The sequence below is a fragment of the Pararge aegeria genome, chromosome 2, assembly GCF_905163445.1.
Source record: "Pararge aegeria chromosome 2, ilParAegt1.1, whole genome shotgun sequence".
In the NCBI taxonomy this organism is placed as follows: Eukaryota; Metazoa; Arthropoda; class Insecta; order Lepidoptera; family Nymphalidae; genus Pararge; species Pararge aegeria.
In genome coordinates, this window is record NC_053181.1 from 1,255,835 (window position 1) to 1,279,276 (window position 23,442).

The 23,442-nt window shown below is 38.1% G+C and overlaps 1 protein-coding gene across 1 annotated transcript in view; it reads left to right on the plus strand.

Annotated features, from left to right (window-relative positions):
* LOC120635132 (peroxidase) overlaps positions 1 to 22,350 on the plus strand; it is a 28,434-nt gene extending 6,084 nt beyond the window's left edge. The window contains exons 4-14 of the mRNA XM_039906067.1: positions 1,963 to 2,200; positions 9,014 to 9,228; positions 11,445 to 11,615; positions 12,133 to 12,288; positions 13,153 to 13,371; positions 14,606 to 14,803; positions 17,689 to 17,825; positions 19,034 to 19,201; positions 20,051 to 20,289; positions 21,494 to 21,660; positions 21,811 to 22,350. Coding sequence (XP_039762001.1) covers positions 1,963 to 2,200; positions 9,014 to 9,228; positions 11,445 to 11,615; positions 12,133 to 12,288; positions 13,153 to 13,371; positions 14,606 to 14,803; positions 17,689 to 17,825; positions 19,034 to 19,201; positions 20,051 to 20,289; positions 21,494 to 21,660; positions 21,811 to 22,088 — 2,186 coding nt within the window. The 3' untranslated portion in view covers positions 22,089 to 22,350. The remainder of the gene's footprint in view (positions 1 to 1,962; positions 2,201 to 9,013; positions 9,229 to 11,444; positions 11,616 to 12,132; positions 12,289 to 13,152; positions 13,372 to 14,605; positions 14,804 to 17,688; positions 17,826 to 19,033; positions 19,202 to 20,050; positions 20,290 to 21,493; positions 21,661 to 21,810) is intronic.
* The last annotated feature ends 1,092 nt before the right edge of the window (positions 22,351 to 23,442 follow it).

Consider the following 23,442-nt stretch of genomic DNA (forward strand, 5'->3'; position numbering starts at 1 on the left):
TTTCGTGAGTGATGCCTTGGGGAAAGCAAAGTAAGCTACCTACGCTGCGTTTACCGGTGTGGTATTCCAGCACCTTCATCTAAACAAAATCTTATTGAATTATTGAATAAAAAATTAAAAACTGTTACTTTGTGTACCGTTAACATTATTTTATATAGTTTTAATATTATTTATTATACCGTAGGGAAACATGTATTAGTTTATATTTCTTTATTTTATATATGTACTGTTTTTCTAATTATGAATATGCATGTATATTCTTAGAGCTTTGTGCACCGCTATAAGGATTCAAATGTGAATCCTCATAATGGTTGCCTTAAACAAATCACTATAAGTGATAAGGCCGCCTTTGTTACACGAATATGAATAAGTAAATAAATAAACTACGGAAATACACACATCGCTAACTAGCCCCAAAGTAGCTAGCTTGTGTTATGGGTACTAAGATGACTGATGAATATTTTTTTTATGAATTCTGTACATAAATACTTAGAATACATATACATATAAACACCCAGAAACTAAAAAACATTCATGCTCATCACACAAAAATTTTCCAGTAGAGGGAATCGAACCCACGGCCTTGGGCTCAGAAAGCAGGGCAACGCTGCAAACTGCGCCAATCGGCCGTCAAATGACTTGTACCTTTCTTTTCTTTTATTTATTTCTGTTTTGTTCTTGTGTGCAAAACTTCAGCTGTTTCTTTGTTCTGTGCACAATAATCTGTTTCATTGGATATTACTGAAAAGCCTATCGCCTATATCTACATAATTATTCTAGAAACATATAACAATATGCTTTAACACATCAATTCTTTTTGCACTGGCTTGTTGTTCTAGTAGAATGGACAGAACATTGATAAGGACATTGGAGATCACCACAACGTATATTCATTAGTGTCACCAACTAATCTCTTTATTCTACATAAGCATTACACGTGACAACAATGTCTTATGGAAAGTATATATTATATACTATTTTCCCTTTCTATGGAAATGTTTAATTCATAGCTTAGGTTATATTTTAAGTTTGGATATTGGATAGAAGCAGGCGTTATTTTGCGGAATTCCATGAAAAATACTATAAAAGTTGTACTTAATTTAGGTACTACGCGTAGAAAAGTAGAATCTGTGGTGGGATTTATAATTTCTTCAATCTTTATACTCCACACACTAAACACATCTTCGGCAATGTACCCTCCACGCACGTTTCGCACCGTCACCGCTTCCTCAAGAGATATTAACTTTACAATGAATAATTATTAAGAATTATCGGCGCGAAAAGTAAGACAAGTAGAGAGTCAATTGCCAAAGATTTTATTCAAACAGATATCTTTAGTCCCGATAATTTAAATTCTAAAATAGGAAACACACATACACATACGCAGACGCCTACAGACGCGCGTACTCATACACACACGCACTGACACAAATCGTTATCTTCTATAAATATAGGACCTACATATAAATATGTGATATAACTTCAATTACACTTTCCAGCCTTACAAAATTCAAAATTTTATATTTTTGGTTTAAACGAGCCATATTATAAGGAGAGAACTGTCGCCATGTTCGAAACCTCGAGTGTGGTGACACAAGACAATATTAAATTGCGCGTAATAGGAATGTAGTAAGATGAAATTTCCTATTTTTTGTTTTCGCTTAATCAGGGCCCTTAGAAATATGATGTAGTTTTTATATGTTTTTTTTTTGGGTAAATCAAACTTAATGGACAACTGTAAAAATCAAATCTAAAAGTATCGAGTTTGCTTTATACCCCTTCTGAAAGACAGGTTTATATCTAGCTAAGGGACAGTTGATTTCTGTATATCCAAGTCAATTATAAGAATAATATGAGTTATACCTATTGTGCAGATGTAATGTAACCCGTACCTATGTTTTATTGAACAATAAACAATTATTCACAATAATTATTAATTTATCGTATTCGTTTTTATTCCAGCTCAATCCTCGCCATCATGGGCAGTTTCAAATCTGACATCACAAGCCATAGCAGCAGCTGTGGTCAAAGGCAAAGATGCGCTCAAGAAGAGACGGCTTAGAGAAAGGGATCTGACACCGTTGGACGCTGATTCCCCAGCGTCCCGGGCGCAGAGAGCGGCAGCAACGTCTTCAAACGTGAAGCCATTGGCTGAAACGGCTTTTGCTGCAGAAGAAGCTACTAGGGCATTATTAAATGGGTAAGTAAGTTGAATTTTAGTTTTTATCGCGCGATGAAAAAACAGAATATACGAATGTATTATTATGCATAATCACACTACAATAGAATTTGTAAAAATGCTATCTTATCAACATTATCATATCATCCCATGACCGGCTCACTACACTACACGGGTCTCCTCTCACATTGAGTAAGGGTTAAGGCCGTCCACCACGCTTGCCCAGTGCGGATTGGTGGACTCCACACACCTTTGAGCATTATGGAGAGCTCTCAGGTATACAAGTTTCCTCATGATGTTTTCCTTCACCGTTGAAGCAAGTGATATTTTAATTACCTAAAACGCACATAACTTAGACAAGTTAGAGGTGCGTGCTGGGATTTGAACTCGGCCTCCCGAAAGTGAAGTTGGAGTTTTTCCCACTGGGCTATCACCGCTTCTAAAGATTTATTTAAATGGAAAATTCTAGAATGCTATGATCGGTAGAGGGATTTCACATCATTATCATTGGTTTTAAATGTCTCACCCATCGGAAGCTTAGACCACGTGATGACCAAAGTCTGGGTTGCACTTACATTCATCATCATATAAACTCATTACCGCCCACTACAGGGCATGGGGTCCTCCCACAGTGGTAAGGGTTAGGTAATTTACCTCCACCCCTTAAGTTGCCAATACTGAGTTTTTATTTTTAAAAATAGATATAATTAAAACTAGAAAAATAGCTAAAACTTCTTGCAAAGTCCTCTTTCCACCATTATAAAAAAGTTCCATCGCTATCGACCCTAGCGGTAAAAAGTAGACTCAGAAATTTCTAGTGAAGTCCACCTACTTGTGAGCCTATTTCTCGGCTAAAGAAAGCGCAGCAGTCCCGAGAATTAACCCATACTAGCTGATAAAAAGTCGTGCCTTGGTTAAGATTTTAGCCCTTTGGGGGGGGGGGGGGAGTTCATATTTTAGGTAACTGTATATCAGTTAATTTAACGGTAGTGAGGGGTGTGAAGTCTACCAATCCACACTTGGCCACCGTGGACTACCCACCCTTTTAAATCAGGGTGATTACATATCTAATACAAAAAAAAATACAAAAGTGACGTTTGACAGAAAAGATTCCAAGATATACGTACACGTACGTAATCACCCTGCCGTGGACTGACCGATAATTAGTTTAATGAATGTTGGCCGGTAAAATGATGAAGTTACTATATTATCATACAGTTTTTCAAATAGGTGTTCCATTTATATCTTTTTAATTTTTGCCAAAGATAAGTTCGTGCAGAATCAGGGTCCTAAAGTTAATTTAAGAGTCCGAAAAACGTACGCACACTTCAATTGCATAACTTGTTATTAAGAGGTTTTACTTTTAGCACCGGTTATGGCCCGGCCCAGCCACTTACGGGCTATTTTTGACTCAAAAGATATTTTGGGATTACCTATCGAGGTCGGCATAAAGTTTACATATCTCAAACTACAAAACAACTGTGTTATTGACTACCTTTATCGGCATAAATGTATTCAATAACACGGTTGTTATGTATTTTTAAAGGTTAACCATACAGTTTTCTATTATGACTCACCTACGACACACACACAAATGAAATCTTAATCCCAATAGTGGCCTCCATTACAGGCAAACGCAACAACAAAAACAAGGCAATACGGTTTCTGTGGACTCCCCCTTCGAAGGTAGGGGGGCTCAAGAGTTGAGTATATCTACTCTATACAACATGTAACAGAATTACGAAATAATATTGAAGTACGCATATGTAAATTCCATAAGGAATCACCCTATAAAAATATTGAATCAAAAGAAACATATTTATTTTTCCTAAGGAATTGAAAATATTCTGTGTGTTTACTTATGACAACCCTATTGTAGATAAATGACCGACACGCGCATAGTACCTACCTACGCTTACCTAATAAAGTGACAGGAAACACATGATTTTAATTTTGCATGTGATGTTGGGGCTGTATCTGATTGCTATGGCAGAGGTTTACTAAAAACTATTAGTTTTCGGTTTGACAGATAAGTCTCAGACACAGTAAATGACTAACCTCTAAAGCCTGTGTAGTATTATTTCGGTTTTCATTCAGGTACACGGTACATAGTGTGTGTTGGTAGCCTAGAATTAAGAAAAACCAGAACCCTCATTCAGCCATTTATTGTAAGCGCCCTGCGTACGTCTCACTTCACACCCGCTGAATGTTGCTAGCTCTCAGACTTTTCCCCATTTTATTATTTTATTGTAAACGTTTATAGGATTAGTAGACTTATTTTCCCCATTTGATGGAAAACGTTTAGAAAATTAGAATTAAAATGATTACTGCCAAATGGTATATAGTAGTGCTTCTCGAACTGGCGATTAATCGCTTCAATCAACTTAAACAGTAATTATTAAATTTATTGTGTGATGGTGATAACAAAAAAAAACACCCGGCTAAGTTTTTTGTGGGCTTCTTCTTAGACCATGACGCGTTTGGAACCCTCGTAGCTTTAGTTTTAAGTTTACGAATGTGGTTATCGCCATCATCTCACCACCGTGTAATTCTTATGTACGCATCAAAAGTGCCACCTATGGGCCTACTTGAATAAAGATATTTTTGACTTTGACTTTGACTTTGACTAAATAGGAACAGTCTGTGAGCTAGCAACATTCCGTGGTTGTTAAGTCAGACGTGAGCGACGGGTTGTCAGTTTTTCGACACACTGCACTTTATGCAATAATGGCTAAGAGATAGATCGATAAAGTCTTTATTGCACAAATTAGCAAAAACAAGAAATAACAAAACCATAAAAATATATATATAAAGCTGTTTTTTTTTTTTTTTTAATAGCGTTTGACGGCAATCATGCCCGTTAGAAAGCAATGATGAGGTCTAGGTTGGAGCACGCTTGCCTAGAAAAAGCCTATTCACTCTAGCCTTGAAGGTACTTAAATTATACGTGGCAGGAAACACAGTTAGAGATTGCTTCAGCTGTATAATAATAGTAATATTAATAATATAATAGTAATATTTTTTTATTAAGGAACTATGACCCATCTACACTGTTATATAAGAATAATTAAAAACGAAACAAAAAAAAATACTTACAAGAGATATAAATATTAAATATACAAAAAGTTACAAATAACAGTTTCAGGCAGCCCGCCTGGAGGCAGAAATTGTTATTAGAGTTTAATATATAGCTTGGAAATTGGAGAGTCGTATCTATTATTAATTAACTGAATGCTTTTTATGTATTGTATAACGCTCTTTAGACATTCATCATCGTCATCATGTCAACTAATGTCTGTCAACTTTAAGTCTTTTCTATAAAGGTTGCCTGTAAGAGATTGCTTACAGCAATAAGGCTGCCTTCACATGTCTACATTGTTTACTGTGTACTCCTTAATGTTTCTTTTCCTGTGTTTTTACGTGCAAAAAAGTGTTTCTTCTTCTTCTTCTTCTTCTTCTAATGGACGTTCACTGCTGGACATGTCTTTCATAGGGGTTTCCAAACCGCTGTTTTTCGTGCCTGTGTCCAACTCCGTGCGTCCTACTCGCTTGTTGGCATCTATCAACCTTACGAGGGTTGTCTGTGTTGCTATTCCAGCACTTACAACCTCAACGTCCATAAATTCTCAGAACCATCTGCTGCGATCACGGCTCCTTGCCACATTACCTTCACTACTCGTTGAGCTGTGGAACATTTGATACCGTCTTACATTTGATATCGAGTGCAAGATAATATGATTTGTATGAAGTAATTTACAGTTTTTATATAATATTTGAACTGCTTCTATAACTTTAGTGTCTTAGCTGTGACGGCACTCGAGTCTCAGTTTTACCTATGTATGTGCCTAAAATGTATTGCATATTATGCTGAACTATACAACCAAAAATCAAAGTCAAAAATATATCTATTCAAGTAGGCCCATAGGTGGCACTTTAGATGCGTAAATAACATGAGAATTACACGGTAGTGAGATGATGGCGATAACATTTACACATACCCATATTCGTAAACTTAAAACTAAAGCTAAGAGGGTTCACAACGCGCCCTGGTCTAAGAAGAAACCCACAACAAACTTAGCCGGGTGTTTTTTTTGTTATCACCATCTCACATTGTCATTTTAAATGATTAGACCAGATTGCGATATTAAGGACGCATGTTCGGAACCCATCAAGATCTGTCCGAAGCCTTTACTATCTTTAAGCACGTGCCGACGCGACGAGGCCCCAAAGTTAGTACCCCCGACTTAAATCCTGCGACAATAGCTTTAGGGCCTCGTCGGTGCGTGCATCTGTGTGAGTGTGCCGGCCGTTTCGAACGTTTCTTCGTAGATTCGCAAGTGCTGTTATATAGTTACTTTGGCATTACGCATATTTACTGTGGCATTACACAACTGTACTGTTAAGTCTTAATGATAGACGGGTAGTACCTAAACAATCCCAGCCAACCACCACCATCAAACCAGAGTATCCGACATAGCTCAACGAGTCGCGAAGCTGATGTGGCAATGGGCGGGGCACATAGTTCGGAGAAAGGATGGACGTTGGGGTTCCCAGGTGCTGGAATGTCAGCCCCGCACTAGTAAGCGCAGCGTTGCGCCCCCAACGAGGTGGACAGATGACAGAGGTTTGACGGCCTAGTGGCGCAGTGCACAGCGACCCTGCTTTCTGAGTCCAAGGTCGTGGGTTCGATTCCCACAACTGGAAAATGTTTGTGTGATGAACATGAATGTTTTTCAGTGTCTGGGTGTTTATCTGTGTATTATAAGTATTTATGTGTATTTCATTCATAAAAAAAAAAATATTCATCAGCTATCTTAGTACCCATAACACAAGCTACGCTTACTTTGGGGCCAGATGGCGTAAAAAAAAAAAAAAAAAAGATGACATTAAGCGCGTCGCAGGTAGCCACTGGATCCTAGCGGCACAGAATTTGGAACTCCCTACAAAAGACCTATGTCCAGCAGTGGACGTCTTTCGGTTGATATGATGATGATGACATAAACAACATAATATTCTCTGGACAACAATGAAATCGGAATATCGTTATTAAAGTAGATCGTTAAGCATAGCCACTGTAATTTATACCTTCTAGTAAAAGCTCTTTACGACTGATTAGTAAACGCTGCGGCATGTTTTTATAATAAGTACGACTATTCAAGTAATTTACGTTCATTTTATAGTCACTTACTTAAAACAGTACTTATGATGAAATTGTCGATCCCAGCCAAAAACTATTATGACCCCCCGGAAATTCTCAAGAGAACGACGGAAAACGCGCGCGCTAGGGTAGGTTAATGCTATACATATAGCTGTGCCCTGCAGGTGGCATGATTCTATGTAGCCTTCTTAATGAACGCAATAGGCACGTGTTTCATACGGAAACGCGCATTCAACAAAAATACATTTAAAATTCATCAGTTTTATGATATTAGTCTTGAATTGTACTGTAGCTGTATGTATTATATTTGTTGTATAATATGAGTAAAGTTAAAAGTAAATTATATAATTTCTATAAGCTTAAAAAAAATGGTCTCGTATCGTACCTATTATAGTCCAAAGTCTGATATACCAGATAAACAAACGAGATAACGTAATATTTTTTCCTTTTTCTATGATTTAACTGGCGGGCGCCTTCTGCAGTTACAAGTTACCGATAGTTTAACCGTATAGATTTAATATAACTGCCATATCCCTGCCAGGTAAGCCCGCTACTTTCGAAGACTGCACCCTTACTTTCCACCATGTGGGATTGCAGTCAAGTGGAATTGTAGTAGAATAAAAAATGAGGACCTAGTCTTTTTCGATTTTTCTTTTACAGATAAACTGCACAATTACACGCCTTTACATTTATTTTGAACATTTAAAATGTATATCTAACATATTAGCTGCGTTCGTAAATACTAGGTCACGCCCTCTACGAAGGCACAGATGACAAATACCGCTGTATCACAAAAACCGCGGCGACCGCGTTTTCCGTGTGACAAGCACTTAACCGCGAAACCGAATCCGCCCCAGTTTGGCTTCAGAGCCGCCCGCCGGTGACACTTGACACCAGTAATAGCCTTAACTAGTAATACCAAAACAACATCACGTATATTAAATGTCATTGATCTATTATTACGCAAATACGTCTTGCGCAGCGGAGATTGCTGTCCTTGCTTTGTAAATGGGAGGCCCTAGATACCAATCCCGGCACGACTAGTAGTAAATCTTTCTGCGGCAGACCTCGTCCAGGGTTTAGACCGACCGCACTACAAATTTCTGCGGTTAAGCAGGATCTCTGTGTTCTGCAATGAAGATAATCTCCAGTACGACTTATAAATACGGACAGGCTTTTTATATCTCTTACAATGCTTCTTAAGTTTTTTATAACTCGTACTGGAGATTTTTTTCATTTTATATCATCTGCATACCCTGTGCATAACCTCTATGCACGCCACTGGACTTCCGGTCTCATGGGTGATTACCAACGTAATTACAGTGGATATACTCGTAATTAAAGTGTCCTACTGCTAAAGCACGGGAACATGGAATAGGAGAAGTTTACCCCTGTTAATCATACATAAATATTATTTGGATATTTTTCCACTCAGAGCCAGTGCTGAGAGTTGATAAAGCTGTGGGAGATAATTTTTTATCCTTTCCCCGGGAAGATAATTGTCTCCTGCCCAAGTTAGCCGTGCTGTGATGGAATATAGTAAATATATATATATATAATAAATATATATATTTATATCCTGTAAACTAGTCGTAAGTTGGAAATAAATAAATATAAAAAAAATCACCTCCCGTTTTTTAACCGAATTTCTGAGATGCTGTTCTAATATGTTACAGAACCGATCTCACCAAACCCAGCGGTGGACTAGGCCTCGGCCCACCAACCAACAGTTCGTTCGCTGAGCCCGCCTACTGCCGCCCGCCCACCACTCCCTGCGTGCTCTCCAAGTACAGAAGCCAGGACGGTTCCTGCAACAATCTGAACCACTCTCTCAGCTGGGGCGTTTCTAACACGCCCTTCAGAAGGGTTTTGCCAGCCGCGTATGGAGACGGTATTTCTTATTCCTTATTTTGAGAAATAAAACACATTTATTTGCTTTGCAACATTATATAATAATATTATAAATGTCAATGTAAGTTTGTTTGTTACGCTTTAACGCAAAAACTACAAAACCGATCCTCATGAAACTTTGTACACATATTCTTGGAAGTGTTAGAAGTGATATAGGATACTTTTTATTCCGACATTAAGCTCGGTTCCTTTGGGAGAGAGGATGAAAGTGTTTGAATATTTTACACCATAACTCCGACAAATTATAACCAATTTGGGAAATAGAGGACGTAACTCCTCAGCAAGCAGCAGCAAACCTTTCATTTTAGGCTTAGCGATACTGAATACTATGTTACTATACGACAGTTAATTTTTTTTAGAACTACAACTAAATTTAATGCCACATAAAAAAACAAAATCAAACTCAGACGATGTCGCGGGCAACAGCTAGTAATATAATATAATGGTAGCCAGCTAACATCTTAGGCTACATCTTCACCCAAAACCAGTTTATAGTAGAGCTTTCTGTGACAGAGCTCGCCCGGAGAAGTACTATGATGTGCTTGGGTCTACCATCAAACAGCATTTTATAGTTCCGGACGTGGTTACCGGTGTTATTAGATACCACCCCTACACCTACGCCTCCGGTTGACGGACACAGGGCAGTAATTTATCGGACGTGTTCCTTACATGCTTCTGTATATAGAGGATGGCTTTATAGTAACCATCAGAGGGGTTATCGGTTTTGTCTGTCGATTATTACCTACAACAAAAACATAAAAGTTATTTTACTATTTTACAACAAAACTTAACATTGCACTCTATGCCGCAAAAACCATATAGTCGTAACTCAGTAGGATTTAAACATATTTATTATTCGTTCATTCTCTAATTATTTGTGGTTCCCAGAACCAGTAAGGTTCTGGAAAAATGGAAGATTATAGCGACAGAAAGTATCAATTGAGTCCTTGTAAGAGTCGCATAGCAAATGTTAAGCGTCACACATTAAATGCTCAAAAAACGCACTTTTCACTATCAGTAAGGAAAACAGAAAAAGCCAGAAGGGACATACAAAAACACGGCCTATCCCGGCAGGTAAATTCTTAATATCCGAAAATGACAAAGCTATCGCTAGTCAGATCAAAATATGTTGATTCATTAGCTCTACTATTTTTGTGGTTATACCTAGACTCTTTTTGTATCAAATTATATCATTTAACAAACCAAACAGATCTGTTTGGTTTGCCAATTATTAGGTACCTACTACAAAAAATAATACACTAGCAATTTAAAAGGGAAATATATGCTGCAGAAACCATATGGCCGTGACTCAGTAGGAGTTATACATATTTATTCTATGTTCATTGTCCAATAATTGTTTGTGTTCTGTAACACTAAAGAAATGACTCCTTGTAAGAATCGCATAGCAAATGAATGAATGAATGTAAAATGAAACACTTTTATTGTACACCACAGAGAAAATTTACAGAGATACAAATACAACAGCACAATAAGCAAAGGCATACAAGAAAATGTTATAAGAAATAAGTAGGTGGTACAACAAACAAAATTAAATATTAGGATTTAAAACTAAATTAACATAAAAAAAAAACATAAAACATAGTATATACTAAACATAACATATTAAAGATATATACAAAAATATAAACATACAAATACGCTACTATAAATACTTAATAAAAAAAAAAAAAAAATTAAAAAAAAAAAAAAAAAATCATAAAATAAAAGAACCCTCAAAAATATGTAGAAAACGAAATAAACAAAAAAGAATACAGTGATCATTCCCATCAATGCCCGGCCGATACAGACAAGTAGTGATCCTTCACTTGTTTCTTAAAAATGCCGATCGTTTGCGCCTCACGAATCTCTAACGGCAGGGCGTTCCAAAGTGTAACGGCCTGAACCGTAAAGGATTTGTGGAAAAAAGAGGAAATGTTAAGTTTCACACATTAAATGCACAAAAAGTTAGTAGTTTAGTACCTAGCCTACCTATTTCTAAGGTTGCCTGGCAGAGTGGCTACTTAGTGATAAGGCCGCCTTTTGTATCCTACTACGTACATTAAGTATCTGTTCTTTTTTTTTTCAAATGTGGTGTACAAATAAAAAGTATAAAAAAAAGCTTGACCTAAAATTCACGTTGTTGATACCTTGGAAGAAATGCTTGGTCATTGCTTACTTCTCGTGATCCGATTGCAGGGATCAGCTCGCCTCGTGAGGGAGTGGATGGTGCCAGCTTGCCAAGTGCCCGTGACGTCAGCGTCACGGTCCACCGACCGAGCTACGCTCACGACACGCAGTTCACCGTCATGCTGGCGGTGTGGGGGCAGTTCATTGACCACGACATCACGGCCACAGCCCTGAGCAAAGGTCAGCAGGGGAGCTTTTTGTGACAGAGCTCATCCGGGGAAGTACTACCGCCATGATTTTTTTAGAAGTGATGATGCAGTCTGAGATATATAACGTGTAAATGAACCCCGAAATAAAACTTCACAGGCTTTAGAGGTACATTACTTTAGAGGTACGGTACTGTCTCTGAGATTTATCTGTGAAACTGAAAACCTGAAAGAAATCAAATACAGCTCGAACATCCCATGCCAAATTAAAATCATGTGACTCCTGTCCCTTTATTACGTACTATGCGCGTGTCAGTCTTTCAACTTCAATAGGGTTGTCATTAACACTTAGAATGTTTTAAAATAAATATGCTTCCTTTGATTTAATATTTTTACAGGGTGATCCTTACGAAATATACTTTTGCGTCCTTCAATATTATTTCGCAATTCTGTTACACGTTGCATAACGACAATGGTTGGACCATTGGTGAAGATTACCATTATAAAAGGCATTTTTGAGCCATTTGAAGAACACAGCAGTCCGCCCGCAGGCCAGAACAGCAGTTCAATATCGTGCTGCAGCGCCAGCGAGCGGCACCCGGAGTGCTTCGCGGTGCGGCTGGACGTGGAGGACCCGTACTACCAGGCTTACAACCTCACCTGCATGGAGTTCGTGCGCTCCGCACCCGCACCTACTTGCCATTTCGGTATGTAGTATCTAAGTAGTAGTAGAGCTTAGTAGTAAAATTAAAGCTTAGTAGTAGTTGCAGAGCTAAGTAGTAGTAGTATGAGAGCTTAGTAGTAGTAGTATTAGAGCTGAGTAGTAGTAGTAGAGCTTAGTAGTAAAATAAGAGCTTAGAAGTAGTAATAGAGCTTAATAGTTGTTTTAAAACTAAGTATTAGAGCTTAGTAATGAAGTAGGGATTTTGTAGTAGTAGTAGAGCTTAGCAGTAGAAGTACAGTTTAGTAGTAGAGCTTAGTAGTATAAGTAGAGCTTAGTAGTAGTAAAGCTTAGTAGTAGAAGTAAAGATTTGTAGTAGTAGAGCTTAGCAGTAGAAGTACAGTTTAGTAGTAGAGCTTAGTAGTATTAGTAGAGTTTAGTAGTAGTATAGCTTAGTAGGTAGGTCAGGTAGGTCTCTACGTGATCAAATCAGAAATGAGGAGATCCGTAGAAGAACTAGAGTTACCGACATAGCTCAGCGAGTTGCGAAGATGAAGTGGCAATGGGCGGGGCACATAGCTCGGAGAACCGATGGACGTTGGGGTCTTAAGGTGCTGGAATGGCGACCCCGCACCGGTAAACGCAGCGTAGGTCGGCCCCAAACGAGGTGGACAGATGACATCAGGAGAGTAGCTGGGAGCCGTTGGAGGCAAGCGGCCCAGGACCGTGCATTGTGGAACTCCCTACAAAAGACCTATGTCCAGCAGTGGACGTCAATTGGTTGAGATGATGATAGCTTAGTAGTAAAAGTAAAGATTTGTAGTAGTTGAGCTTAGCAGTAGTAGAAAAAAAATAAAAAGTCCCGTGCCCTGTAGTGGGCCGGTAATTGGTTAATTTACTTTTTCATCAGGGCCACGGGAACAGCTGAACCAAGCGACAGCCTTCCTCGACGCGTCCGCAGTGTACAGCTTCTCAGAGACGAAGTCGTTCCAGCTGCGCGAGGGCACGGACGGACAGCTTCGAATGCTGAAGCTCGGGCCGTGGGAGCTCCTGCCGCCCTCCACTGACCCCAACGACGGCTGCAACACCGTCGAGATGAGCGCTAAGGGTCGATACTGCTTTGAATCAGGTAGGTTTATGAGCTATATCAATAAAGAAGGATTTTTTCCCCATCATCATCCTCATTTTTGACGAACTCCCTAGCGGCTGTGGTTTCGTGGGATCAGTGGCGTGCATAGAGGGTATGCACAGGGTATGCACAGGGTATGCAGATGATATAAAATGAAGAAAATCTACAGTACGAGTCATAAATACTTAAAGGTAGGCTTTTAATAACTCTTACAATGTCTATCCATATGTTTTTTATGACTCGGACAGAAGATATTCTTCATTTTATATCATCTGCATACCCTGTGCATACCCTCTATGCACGCCACTGCGTGGGATGTACTTGAAACTTGAAAATTTGGATATTTATACAGGACTCTCTTATTTATATAGGACTCTGGGGATCTAGATTGGACAAACTGTGTGAAAGCATTTTGTACTGTCTCCCGGATTTTTTTTAACAAGTTGGATATTGTCTAAATCCCAAAAAAAATTGAGTCCTTTCTGTCAGTCAGTCTCTTTGGAGTACAGAGGATGACATTTTAATTGAAACTGAAGCTCCGCAATTTGCATTAAGCATACCTCTTAAAGTCAGGTTTTTCCGGGCCTTGTGTTTGTTTCATTTTAAGTTTAAAAAAACACATTTTATTTAAGGGTGGCGGACCCATATACAAAATTGAGAGATTAACATAAAATAAATATAAAAGACACTCAGATTTAAAAAAAAATGAAAAAAAAACAATAATTAATAAAAATCTCAAATTAAAATTAGAATAAATTAAACTACAATTAAAATTCAACAGTTTTATATTATTTAATAGTTGGAATCTGGTGCACTTATTGCCAATGTTTAAAAAATACGTTGTCAGGGGATGCCTGAGCGACGATTCTAAGGAGTTTATTATTAGAATTTTCGACGATTTCCCAGAAACTCGCAATTATTTTACGAAGCACAGAGCAGGGGACTCCGGCGTCGGCAAACATGCCCGACGCACTGCAATACCTCGCCTTTTTTAACAACATGCGGAGCGCGTCGTTGTATCGGACTCTGACGCTGTTAAAGGATCTTTTGGTGCAGCTGATCCATAACTGCGAAGTATTAAAACTTAAACAATAAGCTTTAAACAGTGTTTTTTTAACATCCTCAGAGCACCGAGCGAATCGAGCATCTTACACCGAATGGCCAGCGGCCTTCGCTCCCGTTCTATATAGATTAAAATTTTTATTCACGTTGTTTCTTTTATTATTTTTTGTAGGTGACGACAGAGCTAACGAGAATCTCCACCTGACAACAATGCACCTGATCTGGGCGCGGCAGCACAACAGGCTGGCGGCCATTTTGAACAAGCACAACCCCACGTGGGATGACGAGACGGTGTTCCAGGAGGCCCGTAGGATAGTCGGTGCTCAGATGCAGCACATAACTTACGCGGAATTCCTGCCCGCCATACTTGGTAAGTATGTATTGCGTAAGTCATGCCAATTCGTCTTCTTGCCTTTATCCCACTCAAAGAAAGGTATAAACGTTGTTTTTTTTTTGTTTTCTGGGTTGTGTACCATGAAGGTTTATTTATTCATTGATTCATTCACCCATTCATTCATCTTATAACTCACCTTGCTTGTAATATATCATAACAAAGCTATGAAAATAGACTGAAAAGGAAAACGTTATTGATTAACTTACGAGTAGTATTTAAAGAGGAGATGTTCTCAATGGAGGGCACACATCTGCTGAAACCTCACTTAACACATCTGCTTACAAGTAATAATTGTTAAGACAACTTAACAAATGAATGAGTTATTAACAAATAAATAAATAAAATAAATAAATAAATATACTACGACAATACACACATCGCCATCTTAGCCCCAAAGTAAGCGTAGCTTGTGTTATGGGTTCTGAGATAGCTCATAATTATTTTTTTTTTTTTTTTTTATGAATATAATACACATAAATACTTATAATATACAGATAAACACCCAGACACTGAAAAACATTCATGTTCATCACATAAACACTCTCCAGTTGTGGGAATCGAACCCACGGCCTTGGACTCAGAAAGCAGGGTCGCTGCCCACTGCGCCACTCGGCCGTCAATAATTAATATTTGTTAATAAATACTTGTTGACAATTATTCATTGTAAAGTCAACGTCTCCTGAGGATGCTCCGGTTTCGGAGCGAAACGTACGTTGTACGAAGGGTACATTGCCGAAGATCTGTTTGGTGTGGAGTATAGGGATTGAAGAAATTATAAATGATTATCTTGCTTTTCGCGGAGTATAGCAAATTAAGCTTAATTTTCATAACATATCATGGATTTCCGCAAAGTAACGCCTGCTTCTATCCAATACATCTGCTTATTGGAGTTTCTTATGGCTGCTCCCAGATAAAAAAAAAATCTTTTAGGTCGAAGACATCCGTACGTCAACCCTCCATAAGAAATCTTGCCACTGCCGATGATATGATCATGCATATAGCATAAAGTTATGTACGGTCTTCTAATGAGTATCTGCTGCTAAGATTTCTTTATAGTATTAATTGATTGACCAAACAAAGTCAAAGTCAAAGTCAAAAATATCTTTATTCAAGTAGGCCCATAGGTGGCACTTTTGATGCGTACGTAAGAATTACACGGTAGTGTTATGATGGCGATAACCACATTCATAAACTTAACACTAAAGCTACGAGGGCTCCAAACGCATCCTGGTCTAAGAAGAAGCCCACAACAAACCGGGTGTTTTTTTTTGTTATCACCATCTCACAATGTCATTTTTTTTTTTTTACATCGCAAAATACCTATGTGCAATTGTAAAAACAATCCAATTGTTCATTGACTACTGAACTAGTATAAACTGTGTTTCAGTAGTCAGCCTTCCTCAATAATACAGGAAAAATTACACAAAGAGCAAATAGTGAGAAATTTTAACAAAGGACATTTAAAATAAAATTTATAATTATGGCATGCAGGTATGTTCATAGTGGTGCTGTGTATATGTAGATATGTGTAGTGAAAGTATGCAAAGTAATGTGTGTAGTATGGTAGGTGTGCATGTTTGACATTAAAAGTAAAACTTATAATTATAACATGCAAGTATGTGTATAGTGGTGTTATGTATATGTATGCATGAAGGTTGTGTAGTAAAAGTATGCAAAAAAGTGAGTGATTATGTGCGAAACCTTATAGATAAATTGTTTTAAGAAGTTCCTCAGTTTGGACATACGACATTTTAAGAAGGTAATCTTTAACCGTTTTTTTACATACGCTTAATTTTAGTGGATAAATATTGAGTCCATTGTTTATTTTATTGTATAACTTAGACCCAAGAATATAGTACTGATTACCAGCAAGAGTTGTTCTATATGATTCAAATGAGCAGACTTTTTTCTTCCTTCGTGTCTCTTCAGCATTAGGAATTTTGAATGGTAATGATTTATGCTTCCGTAAAATTATCTTTAGAATAAAAATTTGCCTTACTGTCAGTACCAAACTATCCCTGTACAATAGTTCCGTGCTAAACCAATATGGTTTTCCTGACATAATTTTCAGAATTGACCTTTGCGCACGTTCCAGTCGTAGTATAATGGAAGAACCTACTCCACTCCAAGCCATTGTACAGTAGGAAAAAATAGGTTGTACCAAAGCATAGTACACCGTTTTAAGAGTATGAAAGTCTAATACACGTCTCAGTTGTTTAAATATAAAATTTAACTTTCGAGTTCTAGATTCGATTTAAAATTATTATAAGAGCAACCTGGTTAGAGCAATCATTCACACCCAAGCTTTTTTATCGATTACGTAGTCCTTTATACGAGTACTATAATAAGACTTATACTATAAACAGATGGCCAGGATGGTTAGTGGAAAACTATAGCCTCTAAACGGAGCAAAACTTAAGAGCGCATTCGTCATGCAATATTCCGCTCTGTTCCACAGTGTTTACCTGAAGCGTAGGTGTCAAGCCTCATGTACCTGTATTTACACCAAGCGACAGGCGCAGTGGGCAGCGACCCTGCTTTCTGAGCCCAAGGCCGTGGGTTCGATTCCCACTACTGGAAAATGTTTGTGTGATGAGCATGAATGTTTTTCAGTGTCTGGGTGTTTATATGTATAATCTAAGTATTTATGTATATTATTCACAAAAAAAAATTTTCATCAGTTATCTTAGTACCCATAACACAAGCTACGCTTACTTTGGGGCTAGATGGCGTTGTGTGTATTGTCGTAGTATATTTATTTAATTGCAACAATGCTTCTTGGAGGCAGAAATAAGCATGGTATTAGTCACACTATGTTATACAGTATTTTGTTGTACTTAATTTTGAATTGATACCACCAGGTCAGGACGTGATGTGGGCGTTGAACATCACCCTCGTGGATTCCGGCCACGCCGACGTGTACGACCCCACGGTGGACCCGTCCATCGCCAACCACTTCGCAGCGGCCGCCTTCAGATTCGCTCATACACTACTGCCGGTAAATAAGCTACGTCCACAGAATTAAGAACATACCGAAACCGTGTACACGACTCATGACGGCCGACTGGCTCAGTGGGCAGCGACCCTGCTTAATGAGACCAAGGCCGTGGGTTCGATTCCCATATCTATCTGTATATTATAAGTACGAGTATTTATGTATATTATTCATAAAATATGTCTTCTTATATTATGTACGTTACATATTTATATATGTATATTACTACTACTAGCTGTCCCGGCGAACCTCGTACCGCGGATCATTTTTATATTTTTGTACCTATTATCCTATTCCGGTCTAAAAGGGATCCAAAAAATCAAATATCGTAAAAATTGGTCCAGTCGTTCTACAGTTATAAATGGTGTAACTAACACAACTTTCTTTTATATATATAAGATGTATATTTTATATTTACGTTTATTTATTTAAATTATCTATGTATTTGTGATAATAAACATTTTTGGTATTTATGTATATATGACAACACTCTTGGCACTATCCCGTAAAGAGATTGCTTACAGCAATAAGGCCGCCTTTGCATGTCTACTTAGTTTTGCTGTATACTCCTTAATGTTTCTTTTCCTGTGGGTTTACGTGCAATAAAGTGTTTCTTCTTCTTTTTACTACCCATAACACAAGCTACGCTTAATTTACGTTTTTATGATATTGAAGCATCCAAAATTACTCGAAGTTAGTAGTGTTTCTCGAACAAACGTCAGTTTATACCATTTAGAAGTTGGCATGAGTTATTTTACCTGTAATGTTCTAAGCGTTTACTATAAAATGGGAAAACGGGAAAAAGTTTTTGAGCTAGCAACATTCGTTCATTGATTTAAAGTGTGACGTGAGCGTGGCGTTTTCACTGTTTTTAGACACAATGTACTGCATACATTGATGGCTGAATGCGGATTCGGTACGTTCTTAATTCTATGGCTACGTCAATAGCCTTTAACAGCCGATTGCTGGACTCAAGGCAGCAGCATCTTTTTTTTTTTTTTTTAAGTTTAGATGTTGCCTAATATGGCACGCTACTATTCGACGATTCCTCTGTGGTACTACAAGCATCTTTTGCGATCACCAACCCGTCTGCCCAGCGTGGTGGTTATGAACAAACGCTTCCGTTGGGAGAGACCTTTTATGGGGCATTTTCTTTAATGTTTATTTCTGTGGTGTATATAAAGTTTCTTTCATTCATTCATCTGTTGCAGGGCCTCATCCACAACATTGACTCGATAACGGGCACGGTGAGCTACACTCATTTACACGAGATGCTGTTCAACCCCTACGAGCTGTACAAAGAGAAGGGCTCCAAGTACGCCGTGAAGTCGGCCCTGAACACCCCCGTGCACAGCGTAGACCCGCATGTTACTTCAGAGGTGAGTTCTTCGGCTGTTCTTAGGCCTTCCGCATTTACACAGCTGACATGACTGGAGACAAAACTTATATTACCTGGCAAGGAATAAAATTAACGTGTCCAACCGCAAAAATAACGTGTCCAATGTTTGGTGTGCTGATAAAACTGTTAGAGAAGTATTGGATAGAAGCAGGCGTTACTTTGCGGAATTGCATGATATGTTATGAAAATTAGTCTTAAATTATAAAATATCTGTTGGAGAAGATCAAGTTTTGTCTGTTTCCCCGGGTAAAAAATCCAGCCCATACTAACCTTGCTGATTTGGAGAATCTATCCCGTGCGGCTTTCTCATCTACTATTTAATACGCCAATATAATGGTTAATAGGTAGAATATTGTCGATTGTACTGACGCGTGTTTGGACAGCCTTACACTCTCTAATGTTGTCCCAATCTCTGTGTCTATAAGAATGCGTTGTGCATTATTTATCTTTACTTGTAACGTAAAGTTCATAATCGCGCTTGCGAGTGCTATCAGGTATTCTTATTCCAAATGTACAAACCTTAGGACGAAACAATATTATGTTTACCCTGCATGCCTGAGAGTTCTACATAATGTTCTCATAGAAATATAGATAGCTAAAGTCTTCATTGCAAAAATTAAAAGAGAAAACAAGAAATAACAAAAACATAAGTGTACACTTTATGCACGCCACTGCTGACAACCCTTTATGGAAGGATTAAGTAAAAAGTGAAAGGTGTGTGGAGTCCACCAAACCGCACTGGGCCTGGCTTAACCTATTCTCTATGCAAAGCAACGCAGTATCACCATCATCATATCAACAATGAAACTTATTAAAAATTGTCTTTCAGCTGAGCGAGCATCTTTTCGAAAGGCCAGTGGCCAACGCGTCGTCCGCCCCCGCGCCGCACCCCGCGGCGCCGTGCGGCCTGGACCTGGTGTCGCTCAACATCCAGCGCGGCCGCGACCACGGCCTGCCCGCCTACCCGGCCTGGCGCGCGCACTGCGGCCTGCCGCGCCCGCGGGACTTCCCCGCCCTGCAGCAGCTCTTCGACCCACTGTCTTACAGCAGGATCCGCAAGATCTACAAGTACGTGAGAGCAGGAGAATCTGAACCATGTCCTTTATAATTTCTTTAACCTTTGTACAACACACACATTACACATTCTCCGCCAAATTGTATACGTTGTGTTGTTACACTTTTCTTTTGGTCTATATAATTTTTGTGGTGTGCCATAAAAGTATATTCATTCCTTCATGCATTCATTCATACTCTCCTTCTATCTATTCTCGACTATGCAAGCTTTCTAAATCTGACAGAGGATCAGCTTAATATACTTGAGCGTCTTCAAAATCTTTCCATTCGCTTCATATTTGGCATTCGCAAATATGACCATGTTTCCGAATTTCGACAAAACTCAAGTGGCTTCCTATTCGTCGTCGCCCGGATATGCATGTACTTTCACTTTTATACTATGTGTTATTTCATCTAAAATAACCTCTTATTTGAAAGAGAAGTTCACTATTCTTAGTGATCAATCTGATTTTCGAGCGTGCCGTGCGCTGACGCTGAGTACACCTTCTCATAAGACTACATTTTACAAGCGTTCGTTTAGCGTACGAGCTGCAGAATTGTGGAATGCGCTTCCAATGAGCATACGACGATCCAAATCACTGGCGATATTTAAAAAGCAGTTAAGGCCCATTATATTTTCGTTGACTATTAATATGTCAGTATATTGTATTCACTCTCACGTAAATATCAATTGTATGTTAAAGTATTTAAATATTTATGTGTTGTTATTATATATATATATATATATATAAATTAGTTTATTTTTATATTTTCTAATTATATTTTGTTTGATGTATTTGTGTAAACTAGTTTATGTATTAGTATGCATGTATGTATTTAAAACAAAATAACACCAGCAGCTTATTCTCCTCTTCTTTTTTCCTAATTTCGAAGTTTTCCTAGGAGAGATCGCTACTAAGCGACTTGTCTTACTTATTTCTTCTTGTTTCTATTTTAATTTCATGTAGGTGTATGTTAATGTTGTGGTGTACAAATAAAGAGTTCAATAATAATTATAATGATAATCCTCCACACCAAACAGATCCAAACAGAAATGTCATATGATGTCAAAATCCGCCTCCGTTGCCAGTTATATGAAACTGTTAGGTTAGGCAGCGCTTTCGTGCATGTATGAAGTGCACGCCACTGCTAAAGTAACGCCTGCTTCTATCCAACAATTCCCAGACAATTTGTTAAGCCTAATTTAATTTCCTTACAGGAATGTAGATGACATCGATCTCTACAGCGGCGCTTTGGCCGAGGAGCCCCGGGGACGTCTTCTGGGCCCCACGCTAACCTGCCTCATCGCAGACCAGTTCCTCAGGTTAAAAGTCGGAGACAGGTTCTGGTACGAAACATCTGATGAAATCATTGGATTTTCTATAGGTAAGAAACTAGCGGAAGAAAGATTAATTAATTACACATGTTTGTCTCCCATCCTTTTTCAGGCATAACTCAACATTGCCCACCGTATTCTGATTGGTACTGCGTCACTCTCAATATACGTTATTATTCAAATAAACCTCATTATTACAGAGCAATTGACGGAAATCCGCAAAACAACCTTAGCTGGCGTAATCTGCGCCAACGAAGAGCTACTAGACCAGGCTCAACCCAGGGTCATGGAAGCTCTAAGTGCTACCAACCCCCTGGTAGACTGCAAGGAACTGCCCCAGCCAGATTTCAAACCCTGGAAGATGCCTGGACCCGCAACTATGGCGCCGGAACCCAGGAAACCCTCGCCCATGAAACCCGCGCCTAAGAAACCCGCGCCCAAGAAACCCTCGTCCAAGAAGCCTATAACTGGATATTGAGAAATAACAAAAAAATATGCTTAACAGAATATATGATAATTCTGACTACTACTGATATATCAGTCAGATTGAAAGAATAAGTATACCTTCATATAATCTATTGTAACTAATTATTATTTTTTTACTTGACGTTTGCCTCATTATTTGATATTTAATGAAGTTACAACGAATAGTATGTTCCCATTACAGCGGAATCTCGAATATTCGGCAACGTCACCGGTGACGAAGCAAATAGACTCCTAAGTTTGGAAGACAGTCGCAAAGTTGCCTGTCTCTCGCTATTCTAAAAGATATATTTCGGAGAGTGTGCTAAGGAATTATTCAATTTGGTTTTATCCTCACCTCTCTACCATCGAACTGCAAGGCCTTTATTTTATTTATCTATATATAAGACACACCAGCAATTAATTGTTTCCACATTCATAAAAAAATTCAATTATGTGTTGGAATTACAAATTGTCTAGTGCCATTACAATAATCATGCCTTTAGCTATAAGAGAGGCAAAATCAATTCAAGTCTTTAAAAAACTTGTGAAAGATCATTTCTTGGTCAATCATCTGATAACCCGTGATAGTTCACTGCTCCCTTCGTTTGAGGATATTTTTTTTTGATTATTTCATATTTAATTTATTATATTATTTTTAAGTAATATAATTTATTATTAGTATTGGTAGTAACTTATTTATTTATTCGTCTTAGTTACAAATATTGATTTATATATTTATTATATATATATTTATTTAAGAATTGATATATTTGTTTTATGGGTATATACACATATAACAAATGTATATAACCAAAAGTGCACCACCAAACTATTTTCTGTAATTGTTTTCTTCGCCATTGGTTGCCTGGAAGAAATCGCTATGAAGCGTTAAGGCCGCCAAATTGTATAGGTTGTTTTGTTATTATTTTCTTTTATTTATGTACTTTTTATGGTGTTCAATAAAAGTATATTGATTGATTGAATAATCGGTAATAGGTTTATAACGCCTGCCTGTTTGCAATATTCAAACTTATATAATTTAAATCGAACTTAGGCGGCTGGTTTGATTATAAAAACCAATCTAAATGATTTTTGCAAATAACACAAAACAATACTTCATATTGTTTTGTGTTATTTGTAAAAATAATATCATCAATAGCCTTTAACAGTCCACTGTTGGACTAAATGCCTCAGATGATTGTGGTTTTTTAAATTCAAATTCAAATTCATTTATTTCAAGTAGGCCTACTTTATAAGCACTTTAGAAACGTCAAGTATGTATGTTTGTAGTGACTCTACCACCGGTTCGGAAAGCAGACTCTACCGAGAAGAGCCGGCAAGAAACTCAGTAGTTGCTCTTTTCCAAC